This window comes from Cavia porcellus, unplaced genomic scaffold (genome assembly GCF_034190915.1).
Source record: "Cavia porcellus strain 051 isolate PalLab524CR breed Dunkin Hartley unplaced genomic scaffold, mCavPor4.1 scaffold_12, whole genome shotgun sequence".
NCBI classification, from domain to species: Eukaryota; Metazoa; Chordata; class Mammalia; order Rodentia; family Caviidae; genus Cavia; species Cavia porcellus.
Window position 1 is genome coordinate 6201126 of NW_026947495.1, and position 21673 is coordinate 6222798.

Here is a 21673-nt window from a genome sequence, read left to right on the forward strand (position 1 = left end):
GCATGCCACGGATCTCAGTGTTTCAACCTGCCTTTAACACTACACGTTTCCAAAGTCTCACAGCCCTGCCCAAACTTTTTTTACAGTTCAGTTCCACTCGAGAGAGGCTATTTTTTTCTTACAGTTTTTCTACCATTTGTTCACTATTGCTGGCCACCTGATAATTTTACCAACCTGCCTGCCTTATAATCTTAAATGCTGATATTAAATTCCTACATACTTACTTAATTCTACTGTAGTCCAAATCCCAAGCAAAAAGGCAAAACTTGACCTTCAAACCTTATAGAGATCTTAATATGGTTTTTCATATTTTTAACACTGGTGACACTTAGAGTTCTGAGACAGGTAAACCTACACAAGGTGGAGCTGCCTGCCCCCTCCATGGACCACGCTCAAATGCAACAGAAGACACCCCATCCTGGCATTCTTTGAAACCTTACTCCAGGGCTACTGGACTGTCCTAGCCACCAGAGAGTGGGTAAGTCATCCTAAGTAATAGCCCTTACAGAAAATGTCGACACTGGCAGATTCGTCACCGACAAAAAATCGCTGCTGGAGGCTGAGGGGGTTCAGGGCAACAACAGCCCCCTTTAAGGTGTCCGTCTCAGATTCCAAGTCACACTACAGTCTCAGGTAAGATATTCTCTATATTTGTGGACATAGAGGTCATATATACAGGGTTCTTCCTGAGTATTCAGGTTGCTATATTAAATCAATCTCTATGACATGGTATTGATGGTCAACCTATGCCATTTACAAACAGGCCCATTTTTATACAGGTCCCAGTCCTAAATCATAAAATGCTTTTATTCCCTTTTAAACTGCCATTCTGGTTTCACATCACTCAGGCCCTAGATCTAACCATCCTTTTGATGCTCATCTCTGCCTTATGACTCACAGGTTGTCATGTTTTGTTGTCCAGTTTGATTCTTAATTTCTTACATTCTATTAATGATCATTTCTATAGCAGAAGCCCCTAACACGATTGCCTACAGACTCCAACATCATATATACCAGAGACAAGCCTTACCTACCTACCTTTTAATTTTTATGCTTTCATGGGGGGAGTAAACACCTCTCATAACTTCACTCCTCCTAATCCCACAACGTCACCCTGATAAAATACCATCTCAAAACCAAAGTCACCTTCCTATCTACCTCACCTGGGTCCTTAAATATAATAGTGCCATGTCTCCTAATAACATTATGTCTCTTTGTTTTTCCAGTCTGACATACATACATTCACCAGTGAAGTTGTCCTGGCTAAAACACCTGGCATCAGTGTCTACCTGGGCATCAACCTTCATCCCGTCAAACTCCCCTAGACCCCCAATACAGCGCCCTCAGCCAGGAGGAAGTAGTTACAGAGAAAAATCTTCGCCCCTTTTCCTAATAACCATAAGATGGGATATGAAAGAGTTGCTGGCCCAGACAGAACACTGTAACCAGAAAAGGCTGCAGCTAAGTTAGAAACTCCTCCCCCCCGCCCCCTATGGACTTGACTGTAACCCTATATCCCCATCCTTAAGAAACTGTGCGCTAATGAGATACTGGTGCATCTCTAATGGCCTTGGGGCGCTGCCCTAAGCTTAGGCTATTTAGATTCCCCCATGCCACGTGTCCAAGAGAGATCGCCAGAGAGAGATCGCCGGATTCCAGCAGCCAGCGCGCCAGTCTCCTCTCCCCGTGTTAACCACGGCCCCGGGTGCAGTGGAGAGGCTGCGCCTGGGGCCGGCAGAGGGGGGCCCCCTCCCCGCATTCCCGGAATAAAGCCACCGCTGCCCACTACTTTCACAGCCGTCCGCTCCATACCTCCCACGGACTTCTACCTCTCTCCCTCTCTCCCATCCTCCCCCTTCTCTCAGACCTAACAGTTTCCATTCCTAAAATTCATAATCTTGCATCAGAAAACCTATCTATTGCCATTCCTAGACAAAGACAGCCATTTTCATGTTCCTTGGGCAGGACAGCCCAAGGCAAAACTGTTACCCTCTTGCTCTGGAATTGCACTGTACACACTCTTGGTGACAACCAATGAGAATGGGTGTTGTGACCTTCCATGTTATAAGTTCAAAACAGGTGATGACTTCTTTTGATAGGTGTGATCCAGGACAGCTTTCACATTCCTTGGGGAGACTAAAGCTCTTATGTCCCGAGGCAAAGTTATTTTCTCAGCTCACTTATAATTTGGTCATGAGGACCATTTGCTATCCCCCAAAAAACATACCTCTGGGGTGCCTGGATCATAACCTTGGTGCTCTTGGCCTCAAGAAGGCTATAAAAACCAAAACCCTGATATTTTATTTATATTTTTGTCACAATAGTGGAAAGTTGCTAAAATTAATTAAACAAAATCTCTTGGGGTGAGAAAAAATTAGACAAGACTTCAATTGATAAATAAAACAGTGGCCACCTGTTAACTTTAACCAGTTCTTATTCATTAATCAGAGGCCCCAATAATCTCCATAGCCATAAGGGAGACACCCCAACTAAAGTTCATATGGCAAAGACAATTCATTTTTGCTGATCTTATGGTATATTCTCACCTTCAGTTATAAAATTGGGATTGTTTATGATGATAAACATTTTCTGTCAGATCCAGACATCTGCCTTTTTCTTGTGCTTCAGCCCAGAGGTTCAAGTCCAAGCAACATGAGATCAATAGCCAACTGATAATTTTTATAAAAATTTATGTAATGTTATGTTACATATGTGCCACTATACTTAGAGATGCTTAAATATTAAGCAGTCCAAACAATGTCACAAATTTCTTCAATGATATCCTATTAAAGGACATATGTTACAAAATGTCATCTCAAATGTTAAAACACCCATAGTTAACAGAATTTAGCAGTTCCATTAAATGTTCTATGTTAAGCTTACTGCCTCTACTACACTGTACTGTTATCAATTTTTTCTTCTGGATGTAAAACAACTGAAATTTAGAGATAATTATAAATTCCTTTTAGATTGCTTTTACTAGGTCCACCAGATCTTTTCCAAAAAAAGTTATATGATGCATATTGAGGCCATAATTAACTATACTCAACAGGCCTTAAATGACACCACAGCTGATCTCTCTCCTAAGTAAAAAGGTAAAATTAATATAACAGCCATCCTCCAAAATCAAATGACATTAGATATTTTAACAGCACAAGAGATTTTTACACAATTGTAAAATCTAAATGTGTGTATGACAATTCAGTTTCTAAAATCCTGGGACTTTATTCTTACCCTCCTTATGGGAAACCATTACTAAAACTATACTCATAAATATCTTGCTGATTCTATTTGGCTCTTGCATACTTAATTGATTTTTTGCTTTTGTCTCCTCTAGACTTAAAGCTGTTCACCTACCCAAGATGAAAATGCCTGCTATCTACTGAGGGCCACTAGGTTAAAGCTCTGCAAAGTATATCTGACTACATTTGACAACTTCAACCCCCCTCAGCCTAAAGAAGTCAGATCAGTCATTGACCATTACCCCTCATGGTAGTTTGGGTTACTTATTCAGAGGAAAAATGCTACAGGAAGCTAAGTCAATTAAAAATATTATCAGCAGTCAGACCGGGCTAGGGCCTCAAAGGATCCAGCACAGAGGATCAGATGTCTTATGACCTTGGAGAAGACAGATACCTCTCACTGTGGATCAAATCCCAAGACAAAGGCTAAACTTGGTCCTCAAATCCCACAAGGAGACCTTCTTAGTATGGCTTTTCATGTTTTAAACAATAGGGATAAAAACTAAAGAGAAGGAAAAATAACAATCTGATCTTTTAGCAGTGGCACTTGGGGCTCTAAGACAGGTAAGCCGAAGCAGGGCAGAGCTGCCTAAGACCCTCCCAGACTATGCTTCAAGTGCAACAAGGAAAAGCACTGGACAGAAAATGCCCCTTCTATAATCTCAAAGGCCATTGGAAGAGTGACTGTCCTTGCCCTCACAGGAGATCTCATCACCACTGGATTCATCACTGGCTGATCTACTTGGACTTGCAGCTGAAGACTTATGGGATTCAGGGCCTACAATTTGCATTAAGATTCCTTCTCATAGTCTCAAGTCTCACTGGAGGTCTCCGGTAAGGTATTCTCTGTGCATGTAGACATGGAGGCCATGTATAGTGTTCTTCCTGAGTTTTCAGGCCATTATTCTAAATTCTCAGTCTCTGTAATGAGTGTTGACAGCCAGCCTACACAGCCTCTATAAACAGGGATCATTCCATGCAGGTTATAAACTCTCTTCTTCACCCGTAGCTTTCTGGTAATACCAACATGTCCCACATCCCATAAATGTCAACTTGGAGATAGGACAGTTCTCCTAAATTGGCATAATTTACTACTTCTCCAAAATCTTACTTCTTCTTTACCTTCTCCCTCCCTACAGCTCTTGTCCTGTGTTGGAGATCACTATGAAGTGGCTCTGAGCAGGATTTAAATTTAACTAATTGGCTTTCTATGCTTATCTGTGAGTCTGTCCTAGGCCTAGGCCCTTTGCCTGGAGATGGGAGCTGATGCATAGTAAGTGAACCTCTGTGAATCATGGTCCTGGCTGAGGCCTGTAGTAGCCCATAAGGCCAGAGATACCTGAAAGGGCAAGATAAGGCCACAGCTGAAAACACCTTGGTTCCAACACTAATTAAGTAAATAGAGACTGCAGCTGAAGGAATCTCATTCCTGCAGTCGCACTCCTACCATAAATGTCAACTTGGAGATAGGACAGTTCTCCTAAATTGGCATAATTTATTACTTGGAGAAGTCTTTGAAATGACTCCCAAGACCCTGCTTATTTCCCTCACTTTCCTCAGTTTACCTGCCTTTTGTTCTTGGTCCTAATAAAAGTGGACTGATCCAGAGAGTCTTGGTCTTAGCCCTTGACCTAAACTAAAGGTTTGGACCCTCTTGGAGCCCTAAATTCATACAATTTGTCTCTTTTTATTTAAAACTCCACCATACACTCATTTGGGAGATTGGAGATCTAGGTCAGGACCTGATAGTCCTACAAACACCATCACAGTGCACCACAAAGCTATCCCCTCCTCTCCCTTCTTCCCTTGTTGATCCCATAGTTTGAGACACCTCCAACCCTACCCATGCTACCCGTACTACGCCTGTTTTAATTTAACTTGTCTCAGGGATTCTTCAATTTTTCCTTGTGTTCTCCAATATCCTATAGCTCCCAAACATTTACAGGAACTTAAACTTATAATCAAGCATCTTTTAAGACAATAGTTTTGTTAAATCTGCCCTTTCATCCTACAATACTCCCATTCTCCCAGTACTCAAGCCTAATAGGTCCTATTGTCTGATACACGACCTTAGGGTTAATCAGTGACACTGTTATTCCAGTTCACTCACTGATGCCAAACCCTTGTACTATATTCTCTTATGTTCCTCCTTCTACCACTCACTTCATAGACCTTTTTAAAAATTTTTTAATTTTTATTTTTATTTTAAAGGGGGTAAAATAAACATAACAAAACAGAACAAAATAGGACATAAGAAAGCAGTGTAAGAGATATAAATTTCAAAGATAGACAACCTGAGGTCTTCACTATCTATCATATTGTCTCTTGTTTTCTTCCAAATAGTTGTCCATGTCTTCTCATACAGAGAATTCATACAAAACAATATAGTATAAAACTGATCCAAACAGAATGAGGAAGGCATTTTAGGCTTCAAAACTAGACAATAGGGAAGTCACTAATGGCTATCTTAGAGTCTCTCATTCTGTTCAAAATAGCTGTCCATACTTTCATGTATATTGAAGTTCAACAAAACAAAACAGGCAGGGGGGAGGGGTCACTTGGTTTCCCAGTGCTCCAGGTCCCAGCATGGCTTGGGTCCCAGTAAACACTGGTGGCTCCCATCCTGGGCCACCGCAGTCTGTCACACTCACAGCCACTCACGGCAGCGGCAGCGGGGGGGGGGGCAGTATTGCTTCAAGCTGTTTCTTTCCAATGAATTGACTATTTCACTGCACAACTTCTGAAATGGCCAACAGACCATAGAAGGACATCTCTTTAGGCTCCTACTTGAAACCAACAGCATCGGGCAGCTGCTGGCCTTGATTCAGTGCCAGCACTTCATAGACCTTAAAGATTTTTTTTTAAAAACTATTCCCCTACATTCTGATTGCCAGGATTCCTTTGTGTTTATGTAGACTGACCCAGACACTCTCAGGTCTCAATAACTTACTCACACCTGTCATATCTGTACTAAAGCCTCTCCTCAGGGACTCATACCACCCCTTTCCTTTCCTACTCATGAATTTCACACACGCACCCCTGGTGAGGACTGGTAGATAGATTTTACACACATGCCCTGCCACAAAACTCTCAAATATCTTCTCACCTTTTTTTGTACTTTTTCAGGATACATAAAAGCCTTTCCAACAACCAAGGAGACTGCTGCTATAGTTACTAAAGTCTCATTACAAATAATCATTCCAAGGTTTGGTCTACCTCAGAGCATCCAATCAGATAATGGTCCAGCCTTTATTTCTCAGATCCCGCAATAGGACTACTACCAAAGTGGAGTGGCTCCTACCTGGTCTTCCTCGGAACTTAAACAGTGGTCAAGGTTACTGGACTGCCATTCTGGTTCCACATCACTCAAGCTAAGTGGTGCCCTCCTAACCCTAACTGCCCTGACAGTAAACATTTTGAATGGTCATCTCATGTTCTATCTTCCATCTCCATCTCACCAAGGCCCCACAGCCACAATTTTCAGGCTAGGTCGTATTTGATTAGCCTATTTAGTTCCTGATCCCTTACCTCCTATGAGTTAATTTTTTCACCACAGAATTCTGGGAAGTCTTTTCTAAAGACTCCCACATTATACATAAAATTGTTTTCATGCTGTTCTACCCTCAGCTGTTTAAACATGAGACCTCTGTAGGTCTAGGATTTCCTGTCACTTAGAGTGACGCAGCCACAGCCCTCCTCACCCTTAGTTTATAATTTCCTAAACATGATTCAACTGTCAGATCTTACATTTTTCATGCTTTCCATTCTCTCCAGCTCAACTCCTGACCAAGGGCAAGGCCTACCTACACTGTCACCCTTTCAAATGAAAAAATAATTGCCTCTCATAATTCCACTCCTCCCAACCCCAGGCTTATTTTTCAGATTCTTCCTCACCATGGCCCTGATGGAATGACACATTCAAGTCAATGGCATCTTTCATTCTACTGCTCCTGGGTCCTTTAATTATGATAGTGACCTGCCTTCTCATAGTACCTTGTCTTTTTACTTCTCCAATCTAGGATGTGAGTGTTCACCAACAAAAACTCCTTGTCCTGGATGAAACAGCTGGTACCAGCTTCTACATGGGCCTCAACCATCATCCTACCCCTAAATCCCAACAACATGCCCATTCAGCAGAAAATAATAAGTGACGGTCTTCACCTTTTTCCTAATAATATAAAGACAAAACTAAAAAGTTCTTGCCCTAGTATAAATTACTGTACAATTATGGTGGTGGTCTAACATGACAGAAGGCCAAAGCAGACATGCTTACTACTTCCTCCTTCTTCTTTAGCCCTAATTGAAACACCCTTTCCTGTATGCATGCAAAGAGAATTCCAATCAATTCCTCACACATCATCAATGTGCCACCACGTGCCACTTCTGATCAGAGATCATATAACTCTCTGCCTCTCTGTATCCGGTCAAAGGATACAGCCCATTGACCATGGGTTATATGCTCCTTTCCATGTCCTCAATAAACCTGTTCTTTTTATACACTTTGCTTCTCTATTGTACCAGAAAACTCTAACATTTTTACATCTGGAAATTAATCTCAGCAGGCATAGTAAGGGTCTTAAGGAGGATCGTGCACTTGCTTGGTGGTGAAGCCATGATCCAGAGCCTAAAGCCTCAGCATGGCACAAGGCTGTAGGGTGGCATTCTCTGGGGAACAGTGCCATGTGCAGGAGGCAGGTCGCCAGCTGCACTGTCCACCAACCAGATAACTGTGATGATAAAATGACTCTTTAAAACTGAGCTGCTTCTCCAGACCATATCATCTCCATCCTGTCTTCAGACCTAACAAAAGGGTGGAGTTTGCCAGTGCTGGTCCCAGAAGATCAGGAGCTGATTTCTTTTCTACAAGGGAAGGAAAGAGCAGAGAATGGTGTGGGGATAAGAAAAGTTAGAATTGTCTGTCGTTTCATTATGTTCCTCTCCCTTCCTTCTGTACTATAAAAGCGCTTGCACACATGAATACAAGACAATGATTTGAAGGCATAAGAGACCTCTCCATGTCCTTAGAAACAGATATTTTTAAATGTTTATTTTAAATGTTTATAGTACATGATGATTACGTTCTGTCCTGTCAAAGCCCCTTGCAGGCCCATGTGGGGCTTTTTAGAGGTGGCTGATTCTACAGTGTGTGATGCTGGAAGCGATTCATAGTGCAGTGCTAGGATCAATGGTGCTAGGCTTAAAAGAGTGAGGGCTATCTGTCCTGGGCAGCCTGGATAAGATGTAATTGCTAGAAAAACTGTGGTCACCACTGTTGCTTTGCTATCTTCTGCCCACTATAAGCTACTTCTCCTCTTTGATGCCTGTGTGACATGTACCCTGCCTTGGAGCCAGCTGATTACAGACTGAAACTCTACAGACTGTGAAGTGAATAAAACTTCCCTCATTTGAGTGTCAGGTAGTTTGTTGCAGGAACAAGAAAAATAAGACACATTTCTTTGGGAAGGTTATATATATATATAATATACTTTTTACTCCCACCGTCACCTTTTTGCAAATGCTCCTATTACTTGTCTTTTACTTTATTAAGTTACTTATTTTATAGGGTCTTGCACATAAGAGAAATCACACTACTTTTAAGCTTCTGTTTCCTGATCTATTTTACTTATTATCATGGTCTCAAGTTGTATCCATTCTCCCACAAATGACTCGTTTGTCCTTGTTTATGGCTGAATAGTACTCCACTGTGTGTAAATACCACATTTTCTTTATTCATTTCTCTGTTGATGGACACAGATCACTTTCATGATTTAGCTATTCTGAATTGTGCTGCTCCAAGAATGGATATGCATATTACTGTTGTAATATGATGTCTTTAATTCTTTCAGGACAATACCTAGAAGGGAATTGCTGGGGTCAAATAGAATAGTAAAGTTTTCCACCAAAACAAATGGTCCTTTTTTTCCTTAGGGATCAGCAAGCAAATTGTATAAGAATGTGGTCACATTTTATATTTTCCAGGATGCACATTAAAACACAAAGACTGGTTTTAGTAACCTATCCTACATAATCCAGGGATTCCAAACTAACATTATTTGATCATGCAATCATATAATTACTGGATCTTCAACTTGCTTGCAGTGGTTTTCTAAATTTCTTTTTTTTTTAAATTTTATTTAAGGAGAAAAGAAAAAAAAAAGCAGGGAAAGGGTACAAGTTATACAGATTTACAGAAAAAAAATGAACAGTAGGAAATCACTAGTTAATGGATTACATATTGTCATCTTAGAAATAATTGTTCAAGTCACAAAATTAAAGCTTGTAAAGTGGACATTCCACCAATGATACTGCAAACAGTTCTGTTCATTGATCCAATAAAACTCTGTGATATCATTTTCTATCTTATACACTTAAATATACATGCAGTTATATAGTTTGGAGCACTTTCTTTTCCTCTCTTTTGTACCATGACTATTACACATTTTGGGTTTCATTGCTCCCACGGTTCTTATTACTTTTTTGGAAGAGAGTAAAACCAAATGTGACATAACAGAACAGAATCGGTCAAGTCAAAAGGGTGGACATAATAGATAATGTAAAAACATAATACAAGGTGATCAACAATGGGTACCATAATGCCTCCCGCTATCTCTAATAGAATTGCCTATATCGTTAGTTATAATACAATTGAACAAAACAGTAAAGAATAAAACCGACAAAACCAAAACACTGGAGACATTGTAGGTCTTCAAAAGTAGATAAAAGTCAACAAGAATGGGCGTCATAATGAATCTCATTATCTTCACAGCTGATGCCTAAACTTTTGAACCTGATACTATCCAGCAAAACAGAATAGGGGAACATCAGTTAAAAACCAGATGGTGAGAGTAATACAGGGCTTTAAATCAAGGTAATGAAAAGTCAAAGTGGGTTAATATAATATATCCTGCTATTTTTTTCCTTTAATTAAAAGGATAAAGATAAAAAAGTAAATAATGGAGTGGAGATTGAGATAAAAGAGGGCATAACAACGAAACAGCGCAGATCCAAACATAACCATTTAAGCAGAATAGTGTTTCACCACCAGATAATCCTAACCTAAAAGTAGTTACCATATTGTCTCTTTCTTTGAAATCCTTGAGTACAACTTCGTATACTGTAGCTTTAAGTATATCAAAACAATGTAAAACCATTCAAGAGAATGACAGCATTACAGAGTATTTAGAATCGACTAACAGAAAATGAACAATGGTTTCTGTATAATCTCCTTGTCTTTAAAAGGTTTTTGCTTACACTATCGTACATAATAAAATCCAATAAGATAAGGCCTATTTAGACCATTGGAGACAGAAGAACAAAAGCTAGATGAGACTTCAAAACAAGATGATACTAAATCAGTATTACCTATTAAGATGTCATTTTCTCCAAAATAGCTGTTCCTATCATCCAATCTTCTCTGCCTCATTTCTGTTGAGCTCTTTTTCTGTCAGTAGCTGTCAGTTTGTCTTCTTCATTTTGTTCTCTGCTCCATTCGTTGTGGCCTCTCTGCCATTATTTCTGGATTCTTTGTATTTTTCTTTTTTTTAGAATATCCTGCAATACTCTCTGTAGAGTTGAATTGGTGGTTGCAAATTCCCCCAGTTCCTCTTTATCCTGGAAGCACCTTGTTTTTCCATCAATTTCCAGGGACAGTTGTGCAGGATATCTCAATCTTGGCTGGAGATTATTATCTTTCAAAGCTTGAATTATTTCCCCCCACGCTCTTCGTGATTTGGTTTGTGCAGAGAAATCTGCTGTAATTCTGATGGGTGTTCCCTTGTAAGTGGTCTGTTTCTTGTCTCTTACAGCTTTTAATATTCTGTTCTTGTATTGAATTTCTGGAATTTTTATTATTATATGCCTGGGTGTTTCTCTGTTAGGGTTGTATGTAGCTGGGGTCCTGTATGCCTCATACATCTGAGTATCTTTACCTTTTGCTAAATTAGGAAAATTCTCCTGGATTATTTCTGTGAGTAGCTTTTGTAGTTCACTTGTTTGTGTCCCTACTTCTTCTTTTATGTTCTTAATCCTTAAGTTATGGCTCCTCTTATCATCTTCTTGTCTTTGTATTATTGCTGTTTGTTTCTTTGTTATTTTTAAGAAGTTTTTCATTTCATTCTCCCATATTACAAGTCTGCCCTCCAGTTCAGATAGTCTGTCCTTAGTTTCTTTCAAGCTGTTATGCCAGTCTTCTATAGACTTCTTAGTATCTTGGTAGTCCCTTTGAACCTGCTTCACGTATTCTGTGCTTTCTCTGTTTTCTCCATCAAACAATTCTCCCCTTTTTTTCTGTTCTTCCATTCCACCACCTGTTTTTTCTTGGGTGGTACTTAGCATTTCTATAACTATTCTGCATACTTCTAGCTTCAGGTCGTTGATAACTTCATTCCTGAATTGGTCTATGAGGCTCTCTATATGGTGCTTTATGTGTATTGGTGCGGTGTCTGCTATTGCCTATTTCTCAGAATTGGGGGCTGAGGAGCCTTTCTTGTTGCTGCCTCTTCCCATGCTGCCTCTTCTTCTCTGTTCCTTATATATGCAAGCTTATATAAGAGGCCCAGCTTCTCTCCCAGTCAGCCACAGCCTGATCGAATTGTGCCAGTTAGGTGTTCCCGCTCACCGCTGCGCACCAGGGAGTTACGGACCAGGCAGCCTACACGTCTCCCCTCCCGGCCACCGTCAGGCTCTGGGATCTGGGTTGGGACAGCCTACCAGGTCCGCCGTCAGCGTCACGCAGGCCAGGCACTTTTCACCAATCCCGCCCGAGAGGGGGATGTGTGGCTGGAGTCACCACCGCGCCCTGCTCCCGCAGGACTGCTCGGGCCCAGAAAGTCCTCTGCTGGAGTCAAACTGTGGTAGAGTGTCAGTTTCTCTCACTCACCTCACCACAAGTTAGTGCACGCCTCCCTGCCATTCGCAGATTGCCGTTCTCGGAGCTTCTGCGTGTCTCTCTCCTTGCCGAGCCACTGTAGAGGCAGCCAGCCGCCGCACGGCGGGAAACCCAAATCGCGGCTTACAATGGCGCGGGGTCCAGCCTCCACACCGAGGCTTTTCTGTTCCTGTTTTAGCACCAGGAATGCATTCCAAGTTGGTTTCTCTCAGCCCAGTTTGTTCCTGAGTCAGCAGAGCATATCTCCACCTGCTTATGTCTCCTTAGTCTGCACCATTCCTGACTTCTGAGCCGAGTCTTTCAGAGAGCCCGGTAGTTGCTGTTATCTGTCCGCCATGTTCTCCTGGAAGCGGTTTTCTAAATTTCATGAGAATTCTTTACTTTAACACATCTCTTTGCAGCCACTGTGTGCCCTACTTGGAGAGCTTGTTTCCAGTTTTGGACAGAGAGCCCTGCGGCTGCATGTTGTTGGATTATTTAATACCCAGAAAGAATCCATTTTTGGGGGCTGGGGATTTAGCTCAGCAGTATAAGCGCCTGCCTTGCAAGCAGGCAGTTGTGAGTTCGATCCCTGGTACCGAAAAAAGACAAAAAAATAAAAAATCCATTTTTCTCATCTAGGAAATGAGGCTTTAATCAAAGTGCCAATTCATAGGCCATAGGAAGGATAAAATGAGAACCTGTGCAAGGAAGTAAGATTGAGCCTCATAATATCTGTTTAGACTTAATGATTTTTAAGGCAATTTATATGATTGTTGAATTGTGAGCTGGTTTCACCAGCCAGTCAGTACTCACTTATCATTAAGCTTGCAAGTTCCTCAGGACTGATGTTCTTTTATCTGCACATTCTCTGCCCGGGGACATTGTGCAGCAGGTCTCTTTCCTCTATTTCACTCCCCTCCTCACCTCCTTGCCCTAGGTTCACCCTCTTACTTGTTAGTCAAGTGTGTGCTGGACAACATCCAAGCTCAGAAGTGCTGATATATCCAATTGAAAGTGATTTTGTTTGGAGTCTCACTGTGGAGGACCACCAGAATGGCTCCTTGAGTAAAGAACAATTACCTCTACCTTAGCTAAACCTGGCCTTATGGCCTTCTACTGATATATACAGAGCTGGGTAAGCTATTTCTTTTTCCCTTTGATTGGCTCCAAGCAATGTTAGCTGAGGTACTGATGTGCCATCTTTGATGCCTAGCAATAACTGTTTCCTCACTTTGAGTGTTTTCTTCTAAAAGGTTGAGCACAGCAGGATGGCAGAGCCAATAGCTTCAGGATTGTCAATTGGGTTTGAGCCTCAAGATGATTTCCCAGGGCAGAAAACATTTGCATATCAGAACTGAGGCACTAGCCCCTAAATGGTAAATGCTACCTCAACTGTATTCTGCATATTGGCCTTTCTGCATGATCTTCTCTTTACATATTGCAGAGGTGCTTTCTGGCCACCTAGTTAGCTCAGTTCACATTACTCATGCAATTCCCACCATTCTTACCAACATGCATCCTTGAGCCACTCTCTTCTTTATGAATTAATAAATTCTTGATTAGGTCAAGACATTTGTTTCATGAAACTTCATCTGAGCTAGACTCAGGATTCCTTGGGTACCTGTAACTGTAATATGTCTTAGTGTGTTTATTCTCACTGTGGGTTGCACTGGAGGTGCAATCTTGAAATTAACTCACTGGGATTCCAATAACATTTCCATGGGATTACAAATATAAACTTCCCAAACTACAAGGAGGATGGAAATAGGGATTTGCATATCTCACTTTAAACTGTAAAGTGCTAATAAAATATATTAATAAAATGTGTCATCTCGGGCCATTTGTTTAAGACCTGAGGAGTGAAGGACACCCTCTGTCTTGGTTACTTTTTTCTCAATGCTGAGACAAAATACCTGACTAAAGGACCTTTGGCTAAAGGACCCATTAAGGGAGCCCAGACATGATTTACATAGTCACCTCAAAAGGTTAAAAACCCATGCCAGGGCCCATCTCAGACAAATTACTCAGAAGCTAGACTAAGCCCACATAGGTAACAAAAACAAAGCATACAGCCACAAGTATAATATTTGACCATTTTCAGAAATGTGTGCAGGATATTCTTCCTTAGAAATTGCTTGATGAAGAGTACACCATTCTAACCATATAAATATCCTCTCTAAATAGGTATGTTTTGTACCTTTTCGAATTTAGGTCAGTAGCCGCTTAACATTAAAGTATTTGTAGAGTTTACTATCTGCAATCTCATATTGTGTGTGTGTGTGTGTGGCCTGTAGTGTCTCTATCATCTTCGTTTATAACTCATTGCAGTAAGGGAAGCTTGTCTGTCTCAGTATCTTCCCACACAGTTTTCTCCCTTTACAAGACTAGGGCTAGCAAAAATAATATGGGACCAAGGACATGAGGTTAGCAGGGACTGAACTTCTGCATTTTAAATACAATTCATGTGTGCTTATTCATTCTTTGGGATGCTTGTCAGCAACTGTTGGAGGTCTGGAGTGCAAGTTTTCCACACTTAGCAGACAATCAGATAAATTTACAAAGCTGGCCAATTTTCTATGCTAGACAGTGTTACAAGTGCAATTTCATCCTAGGAATCTTTAACTCCCCCCAAAATATTTCCACAATGTCAAATTATCTTTATAAACATGAATATTTGGGTTTAAGGCTGTAGTTCAGTGGTATAGTGCATGTGCATGATCCCAGAATCACCAATAAATAAATAAATAAGCAAGCCTTTCCAGAAGACGGAGTGGTAAGCAGCAATGGATTAACCCCCTCTGGATTTGGAATTCAGACACTGAAAAATAATAACTTGGGAAAAAAGGAAGGACGTAGAGTCCTGGGACCCATAAAGGATTTGATGAGAGAGTTGAGGTTTACAGAGAATTTGAGACAAAACATAACCCAGAAAAACAAAGAGGCAACTTGTACTTTCTCCCTGGATCCGATGGGGTGAACTTATAAGGAATAGTGAAAGTGAGGGTCTGTCAGGGAAAACACAGCTGTGAACAGACCAGCAGGATGCTATGAGCTATAACACTTGAGAGTTCTCATTTACTCACCTGTTTAACCATAGTTCAAACTTATGACCCACATTCAGACTTAAAACACAGGAACATGAGAAGCAGCATGGCCTTATGGTGGCTTCTTTTACAACGCAGTAGTTTTACGTTCTGGCATACATTACAATATTGCATGTGAGAGTCATACAAATAAAAGTCATCAAGTTGGAGAAACACGACTACAGCTAAAAATAATTAACAGATGTTGCAGAAGTCACTGGTTTCCCATTAGACTTTGCTTCCTCTTTATAAGACAGTCAGGTGACAACTCCATCTAGTAGCCCATGCAGGGTATTATGATTTGTGTCTGGCTGTCTCCCCAAAGCCTCATGCACACATGGTGGCAGGCTTCTAAATCTGTGATTGATTCATGGTCTAATGCTGGGATTATGGATGTGAGTGCTATACCCACCCTAGGGTGGTACCCTATGTACAATATGTTACGGAGTCTTCTCGGTATGCTCCTCCCATTTTGCTCTTGTTGCTTTTGCTGCTTTCCACCACCATGGACTGTTTCCCACTGCCACGAACCACTCTATCTTGGAGGCAGCCAAGTAGAGACTGAACCTCCACAAATTGTGAGCTAAATAAACCTTTACTTCCTTAACTTTTGAGTGTCAGGTATTTTGTCTCAGCATTGAGAAAAAAGTAACCAAGACAGAGGGTGTCCTTCACTCCTCAGATCTTAAACAAATGGCCCGAGATGACACATTTTATTAATATATTTTATTAGCACTTTACAGTTTAATAACTCCTCCACTGGTTTTGTCCCAATTCACAACTCTAAACTAGAGTCCTAGGAACCTAAAAGACCACACAGACATGACCAGAAAGGGCATCTAGAGGCCTTAAGATGAACCTGTCTGAAGATAGAAGTTGGGTTGTAACACTAAACTATACTTGTAATTTTGTATTTTAAAACTTCTTATACATTTACCTCATTATAATCTTCAGATATTAAAATATTTAAAACATTTTGGTCATCTGTTATTTTGCCATTATTTATTGTTGGTTTGCTGTAGCCAGGGTTTATGAAGATATAAATTTAATACAGGATACATAATTTACAGGATTAATTTATAGTATTAATTTAAAAAGCCAAGTGGAGCAGAGCACAGCTTACTAGAGAACAAAAGAACACATGCCCAACAGGAGTGCTTGTTTAACAACAGGAGTACTTGGATCCCATGACAATGTTCTGCAGGAGTGCAGGGGAAGTCCTAGAGCCCATGGCAACATTCTCCATAATTCCAGCTGCAGGCCTAGAGCCCATGACAATATCTTATGCAAGTCTGTATCAAGGATCCACACTTTGGCCAGGGATGTAGCTCAGTGGCATAAGTGTCTGCCTGGCAGGCATAAGGTCCTGAATTGGATTCCCAAAATAATAATTAAAAAAAGGATCTGCATTCAGAAGGCCCAAAGTTCAGTGGAGGAAGCTACAAAGTTTGCACCAGTGGGATGAAGTATCTATGACACCAAGCTGAGGGATCGGCATTGCAGCTAGGAAGCAACACTGAAGATAGGAACCTGAACTTACTCAGAGAACCAGTCATCCTCAATGACAGCAAGGACACGAGCTCCTCCAATGTTGAGAACAGCCAGGTTCACATCAGGAAAATCAGTGTCACATCACTGTCCAGGAAACCCAACCATCTTGCCATCAGGCTCTCCTTTTATATTGTTGGCAACAATCCTCTGCTGGGTGTTGTACACCCTGCACCATGCTGATTCAGTTCAGCTGGGTGTTCTAAATTGACCATTTGTTAATCTACCACATTGTTATTATATATTCATAATACTTTGGTCATTATCAGACTTTCCTAATTTGAATCGTCTTTTCAAAATTAGAGCTATCAAACATTTGAAATTTTTGGCCTGACTTATGACTGGAAAGATATTTTTACTTCACAATGTTATATAAGCGATTGCATTCAGTAGAAATAGTACTCTGAATCTGGATTTTTTTTCCCCAAGTTACGAATATGTTGTACCTGGCAAACACTAGCCAGGAGGACACAATCACAACAGTAAACAACCAACACTCAACTGTGTAGCTAAACTGTATTTGGTACCTTAGGTGTATTACCATGTTTCCTCAAAAGTAAGACCTACTCAGAAAAAAAACTTCAGCTGGTGATGGCCAATGATTATTATGCAGATTAGACCTCACTTGCTCAATGGCTACTCTATATTGGCAGGTAAGGCAAGCCTAGGTTGATTGGGGCTAGTATTTTGATCTAATTAGGTCTTATTTGAGGGAAATATGGTACCATTTTTCTCTGAAAAGATCTCTATTCCAGAGCCAAGTTCTAGAATGATGTTAGAAGAGACATTTCCTAAAAATGAGCCCTACTGTGTCTTTTGGAGTATCTCTACAGAGGTGACAAAGGAGAAAGCAGCAATTTTGCATGAGGCAATGGAGGGACATAGTATGATCAAACCTTCTTTCACAGAGAATCCAAGGTGCTGCAAGGCTGCCAGAGAGCACCACGCAGCTTACCTTCCTTTCATGATCACAAATTAGAAACCACGTAGGTAGCATTTTTGTCATTTCCAAGTGGGTGAAAAAAAACTGGAAAAAAATCCTAACACAATTTTTAAGTAGTTGTTTAAAATAAGGTTTCTATTTTGCTTAACGGATATATTTTCTGATATCCACTTAGTATTACAATTAAATGTAGTTAAAACAGACCATATGCCCAACAGGAGTGCTTGCTTAACAGTTGTCAGCCAGCACAAGACATAAAAGTCAGAAGACAATTCCTGTGTTTTCTCTTCACTCCACAGCAACTTCTGCATCCAAGTGGCATCAGGAGCTGTCTCTGGGAGAGCTGAGTATACAGGGAGAAAGCAGGCACTACAGGACCAGAGCAACACAGTGACCCTACTGGTCTGTAGGGCCAGAGCACTAAAAATGGCTCTGCACTAGTTCCATTCTTTCAAATGCCTCATTTTAAAAAGGGATTTAAAATAGTAGTTGTCTGTGAACAGATAAGACTAAGGTACAAGGCTTTCTACTTGGTAGCTCTACACAAGAACAATGAAATCACGAAATATAGATAAAAGGAAAGCTTAAATCATTTCCAGGAAAAAGATAAGTTCAGACCTTGCAGTATCAGAGCTGTAAGTTCATCAACTCTTGCAATTATTCACTGCTTGCGCATGACTGTGAACCTATGCACCGGTGCCGAAGCTGGCACGCAGATCCCTTTTAGCAAGCATGTTTTTCTCAACTAAAACCTCAGTATTCAGGGTTAATTGTAATGCTGCTATTTTTTCATAAATAAGTGATTTTTGGATTGTAGTTTGATTATGTCCCATGTCTCCCACCATGATCTATTTTGAGTATGTGTTTACGACAATTTGTTTTTAAAAATACCTCAAGGTCAGTAAGAGACCAACTTCTGAGTGTAAGAATACATTTTGAGACCGAGCACGAAGTCCCAGCATGCAGCACGCGGTGAAGCAGGTCGCGACGTTTGGCAGCCTCCAGCCCAGCTCCACTGCCTCTGCGGCTGGAAGCCCGGCGGCGCATAAGGTTGCCACACTGGGGGAAAGAGGGGGAGACCAGGCTCGAAAGAATGATCTTCTGAGTTCCCGCACTAGCAGCGAAGGAGTCCGAGGGTGCCTTAACCTGGACCCCCGGGGCCCAAAGGGCGGATCCGGTTGCGCAGTGAGCCACGACCCTCGGTGCAATCTTCACCAGGCCCGCGCCAGTCCTCTCCACTGTGCTGCAAGGCCTCCAGCCCTGTCTCTGGGCTGCTGGCGGGCCAGGCCGGCTCCACCCAAGACACAGCGCAGACAGACGATCCGCAGCCTCCAACCCCCAGCCCCCAGCCAAACCTGTAGCACTGTAAAAAGAACTCTTTGTAATCCCCGGCCACCGGAAGTTGTGCGGCCGGAAGCGCGCCTCCAGGAGTTCCGGGAGGTGCGGCAGAAAATACGCCCCCGGGAAACTATGCCAGAGCCCGAGCTGCCCCGGCCTGGCGGAGAGCGGAGGATGGGCGGAAGTCCGCGTGCCCGGCAGAAAGGGTTCCTGCCACTGTGGGCATGCGCGCCTGGGGTGTGGGGCGCCTCCTATAATCGCGCACTATCTCCCGGGCCCCTACAGCCGGTGGCGCCTCGCTGCCAGCAGGCTGCCTCCCTGAAGGCAGGGTGTGTCGCTGGAGTAACTCAGCAACGGGAGAGAAGTACAGAAGGAGGGTGCGCTTAATTTAATTTAAAGGAAGACGGTTTATTTGGAAAAGGGCGGAGAAAAGTGAAGATAAACAGCTACTCTGGAAGAATAGGGAGTGTTAGATTATTCTGGCGCAAGAGAAGAAAAGTACAAAATAAACAGGTTTATTGAGTTGAGGATGTGGAAAGTAGCACACAACCCATGGCGGCTGGGCTGTCTCCTTCTACCAGAATGTGGGGTATGGGATATTATGTAACCTTTGACCTTGGGTGGTGCCTAGTACGGGCATTAATGATGCTCCGGGAACTGACTGGAATTCTCTGCCTGCAAACAGGAAGGGAAATTGCAATTAGGGCTGAGGAAGAAACAGCAAATAGTAAGCGTTCTTGGTTAGACCAACACCGTAACCATACCGTAATTTATTGGGCAAAACTTTCAGGGAGCATCAACGGAGAACATCACTGTGGGGTTTTGACCTCAGCTGGTTTACTTGGGACTGGTAATTTCTTCTCCCCTAGGGGACACGTGACAGTTGTTGCCATCCAGTTGGCTCTCTGGCTGTCCTTGATTCTAGCTTGGGAACCACATTCTTTCTGGCCATTTGATTCCTTTATGCCCTTTTGTGATGGGTAAGTCTGGGGAGGGGGAAACCTCATAAAAGGGCAGCACAGATTTAGAAATTAAATAAAGAGGACTCGTGTGTATCAAGAGTCTTTAGGTGTCTGCCACTTATCTCTTCTGTATGGGGGTGGGGGGCTGGTTATCCTGGTCTTTCATGTTCCTGGCTACATCCTGTCTTATGTTAATTGTGTTACCTGGTGCCTTCTTAGGTCTTGATTTCTCTTTACATTGAAGCAAAAGCTGCCTTTAGTAACATTTCTTTAATGAAGTTTAATGATACCCTGTTTTATCTTTCTTCTGCATGTGACCCCCCTCTTTCTACAGAACACAGCAGGCAGCTCTGTAGAACTCATCTGTCAGAAGCCATGCCTCTGAGAATGAGAGGGCCCCAGACCCCTGCCAGGAATCCAGAACCAGGCAGGGTTCTAGGGTTCCCAGTGCAGCTCCCTCTCTCCCTGAAGGAGGGGTGGTGGCAAAAAGTCCAAGAGGAATAACAGTCCAAGCCGAATGACACTGAACTCCCATCTGCAACACCTTCGAAAGCTGGAGAGAGACATTACTGGCTCAGGATCTAAAGTGTACTGATCCAGGAGCAAACCTGAGAAACCAGGTGTACATTCAGCAGAGGTGACATTGGCCACTCACTTCAGAGGAGACAGAGGACAGCCTGAGCAAGGAGGAGCATACTTGTAATCCTAGCTATTGGGGAAGGTGAAACAGGAGTTTCATAAATTCAAGGCCAGCCTGAGCCATTTAAGGAGACCTCCTTCCTCTCAAAAATATGAGAAAGAGCCAGGTGTGGTGGTATATACCTGTAATCCCAGCTAAGGCAGGAAGATCTTTGGTTCTCTGAGCCTAGTCTAGCCTGCAGCTTGGGCTTCTTGGTGAGCTCAAGGCCAGCATAGACCAGATACCTAGACCTTGTCTCAAAAGAAAAAAAAACAGCATTTGTGTTTGGGAGTGATGAAAACTTTTGAAAATAAAAGATGATGTTGACTGACCAAAAAATATTTCTACAGTCTTCTATGAGAGGTCAAAGGCTTAAAAAAATTTGTTACTGTTCATATGTGATATACCAGTCCTGTCCCTAATCTTGAAAGGTTTTGTGATAGCTCAGACCCCGGAATAAAATCCAAGGAGGCAAGAAATTAAGAAATTTGGAGCAAAGGCTTTATTTTAGGTCAGGCCTGGCGACATAGCCTCCAGTAGCCAATATGGAAGACTGGTGCCTGACAACTAAAGGGCAGGGTTTTTATCTTGTAAAACTGCAAACAGCTGTTGATCTCACAATGCAAGGTAGGGGGTGGGTTTGTGGCACACTACAGAACAGGAACATGGTTACATTTCCTGGGAAGAGCAAGGTTCAAGTAAGGGTTGGGCTAACAAGCAAGTTTAGATTAGGCAAACATCCTCTGGAGAAGGCACATCCTGCAAACAAGCAAGTTACCCTGCAAACAGGCAAGTTTAGATTAGAAAGACATCCTGTAATTTCCTTGTAGCTAAATGTTTCTTAAGGAATAGCACATTTTATTACAGATAGGTGGAAGGGGGTAGGGGGATTACAAGAAACTGAAACTTAAGGCTTTTATGGGAAATGGAGACTTAACCTAAAAAGAATGGGGAGGGGAGGGGGTTGTGTGGTGCATACAGAACAAGATGGAGGTGAATTGATTAGAGC

At 42.0% G+C, this 21673-nt stretch overlaps 1 protein-coding gene and 1 non-coding gene across 2 annotated transcripts; one reads left to right on the top strand and one right to left on the bottom strand.

Annotated features, from left to right (window-relative positions):
• Positions 1-5939: 5939 nt before the first annotated feature.
• LOC111754178 (small nucleolar RNA SNORA2/SNORA34 family) lies at positions 5940-6076 on the bottom strand. The gene has a single exon (XR_002788893.2). It is a non-coding gene; the product is annotated as a small nucleolar RNA SNORA2/SNORA34 family (small nucleolar RNA).
• Positions 6077-18090: 12014 nt separating this feature from the next.
• Positions 18091-20480, top strand: LOC134478251 (uncharacterized). The gene is made up of 3 exons (XM_063258770.1): positions 18091-19400; positions 19893-20003; positions 20320-20480. Exons 1-3 carry the CDS (start codon positions 18646-18648, stop codon positions 20339-20341), a joined length of 888 nt encoding a protein of 295 aa, XP_063114840.1. The 5' UTR covers positions 18091-18645; the 3' UTR covers positions 20342-20480.
• The last annotated feature ends 1193 nt before the right edge of the window (positions 20481-21673 follow it).

What these genes read in the sequence shown, in the direction of transcription:
- LOC134478251 (XM_063258770.1), top strand. Translation starts at nt 18,646, where the DNA reads ATGCAGCACGCGGTGAAGCAGGTCGCGACGTTTGGCAGCCTCCAGCCC. An exon ending in GAGAGAAGTACAGAAGGAGG is followed by an intron (nt 19,401 to 19,892) that starts GTGCGCTTAATT and finishes CTTCTCCCCTAG; the next exon opens with GGGACACGTGACAGTTGTTG. An exon ending in TTTATGCCCTTTTGTGATGG is followed by an intron (nt 20,004 to 20,319) that starts GTAAGTCTGGGG and finishes CTCTTTCTACAG; the next exon opens with AACACAGCAGGCAGCTCTGT.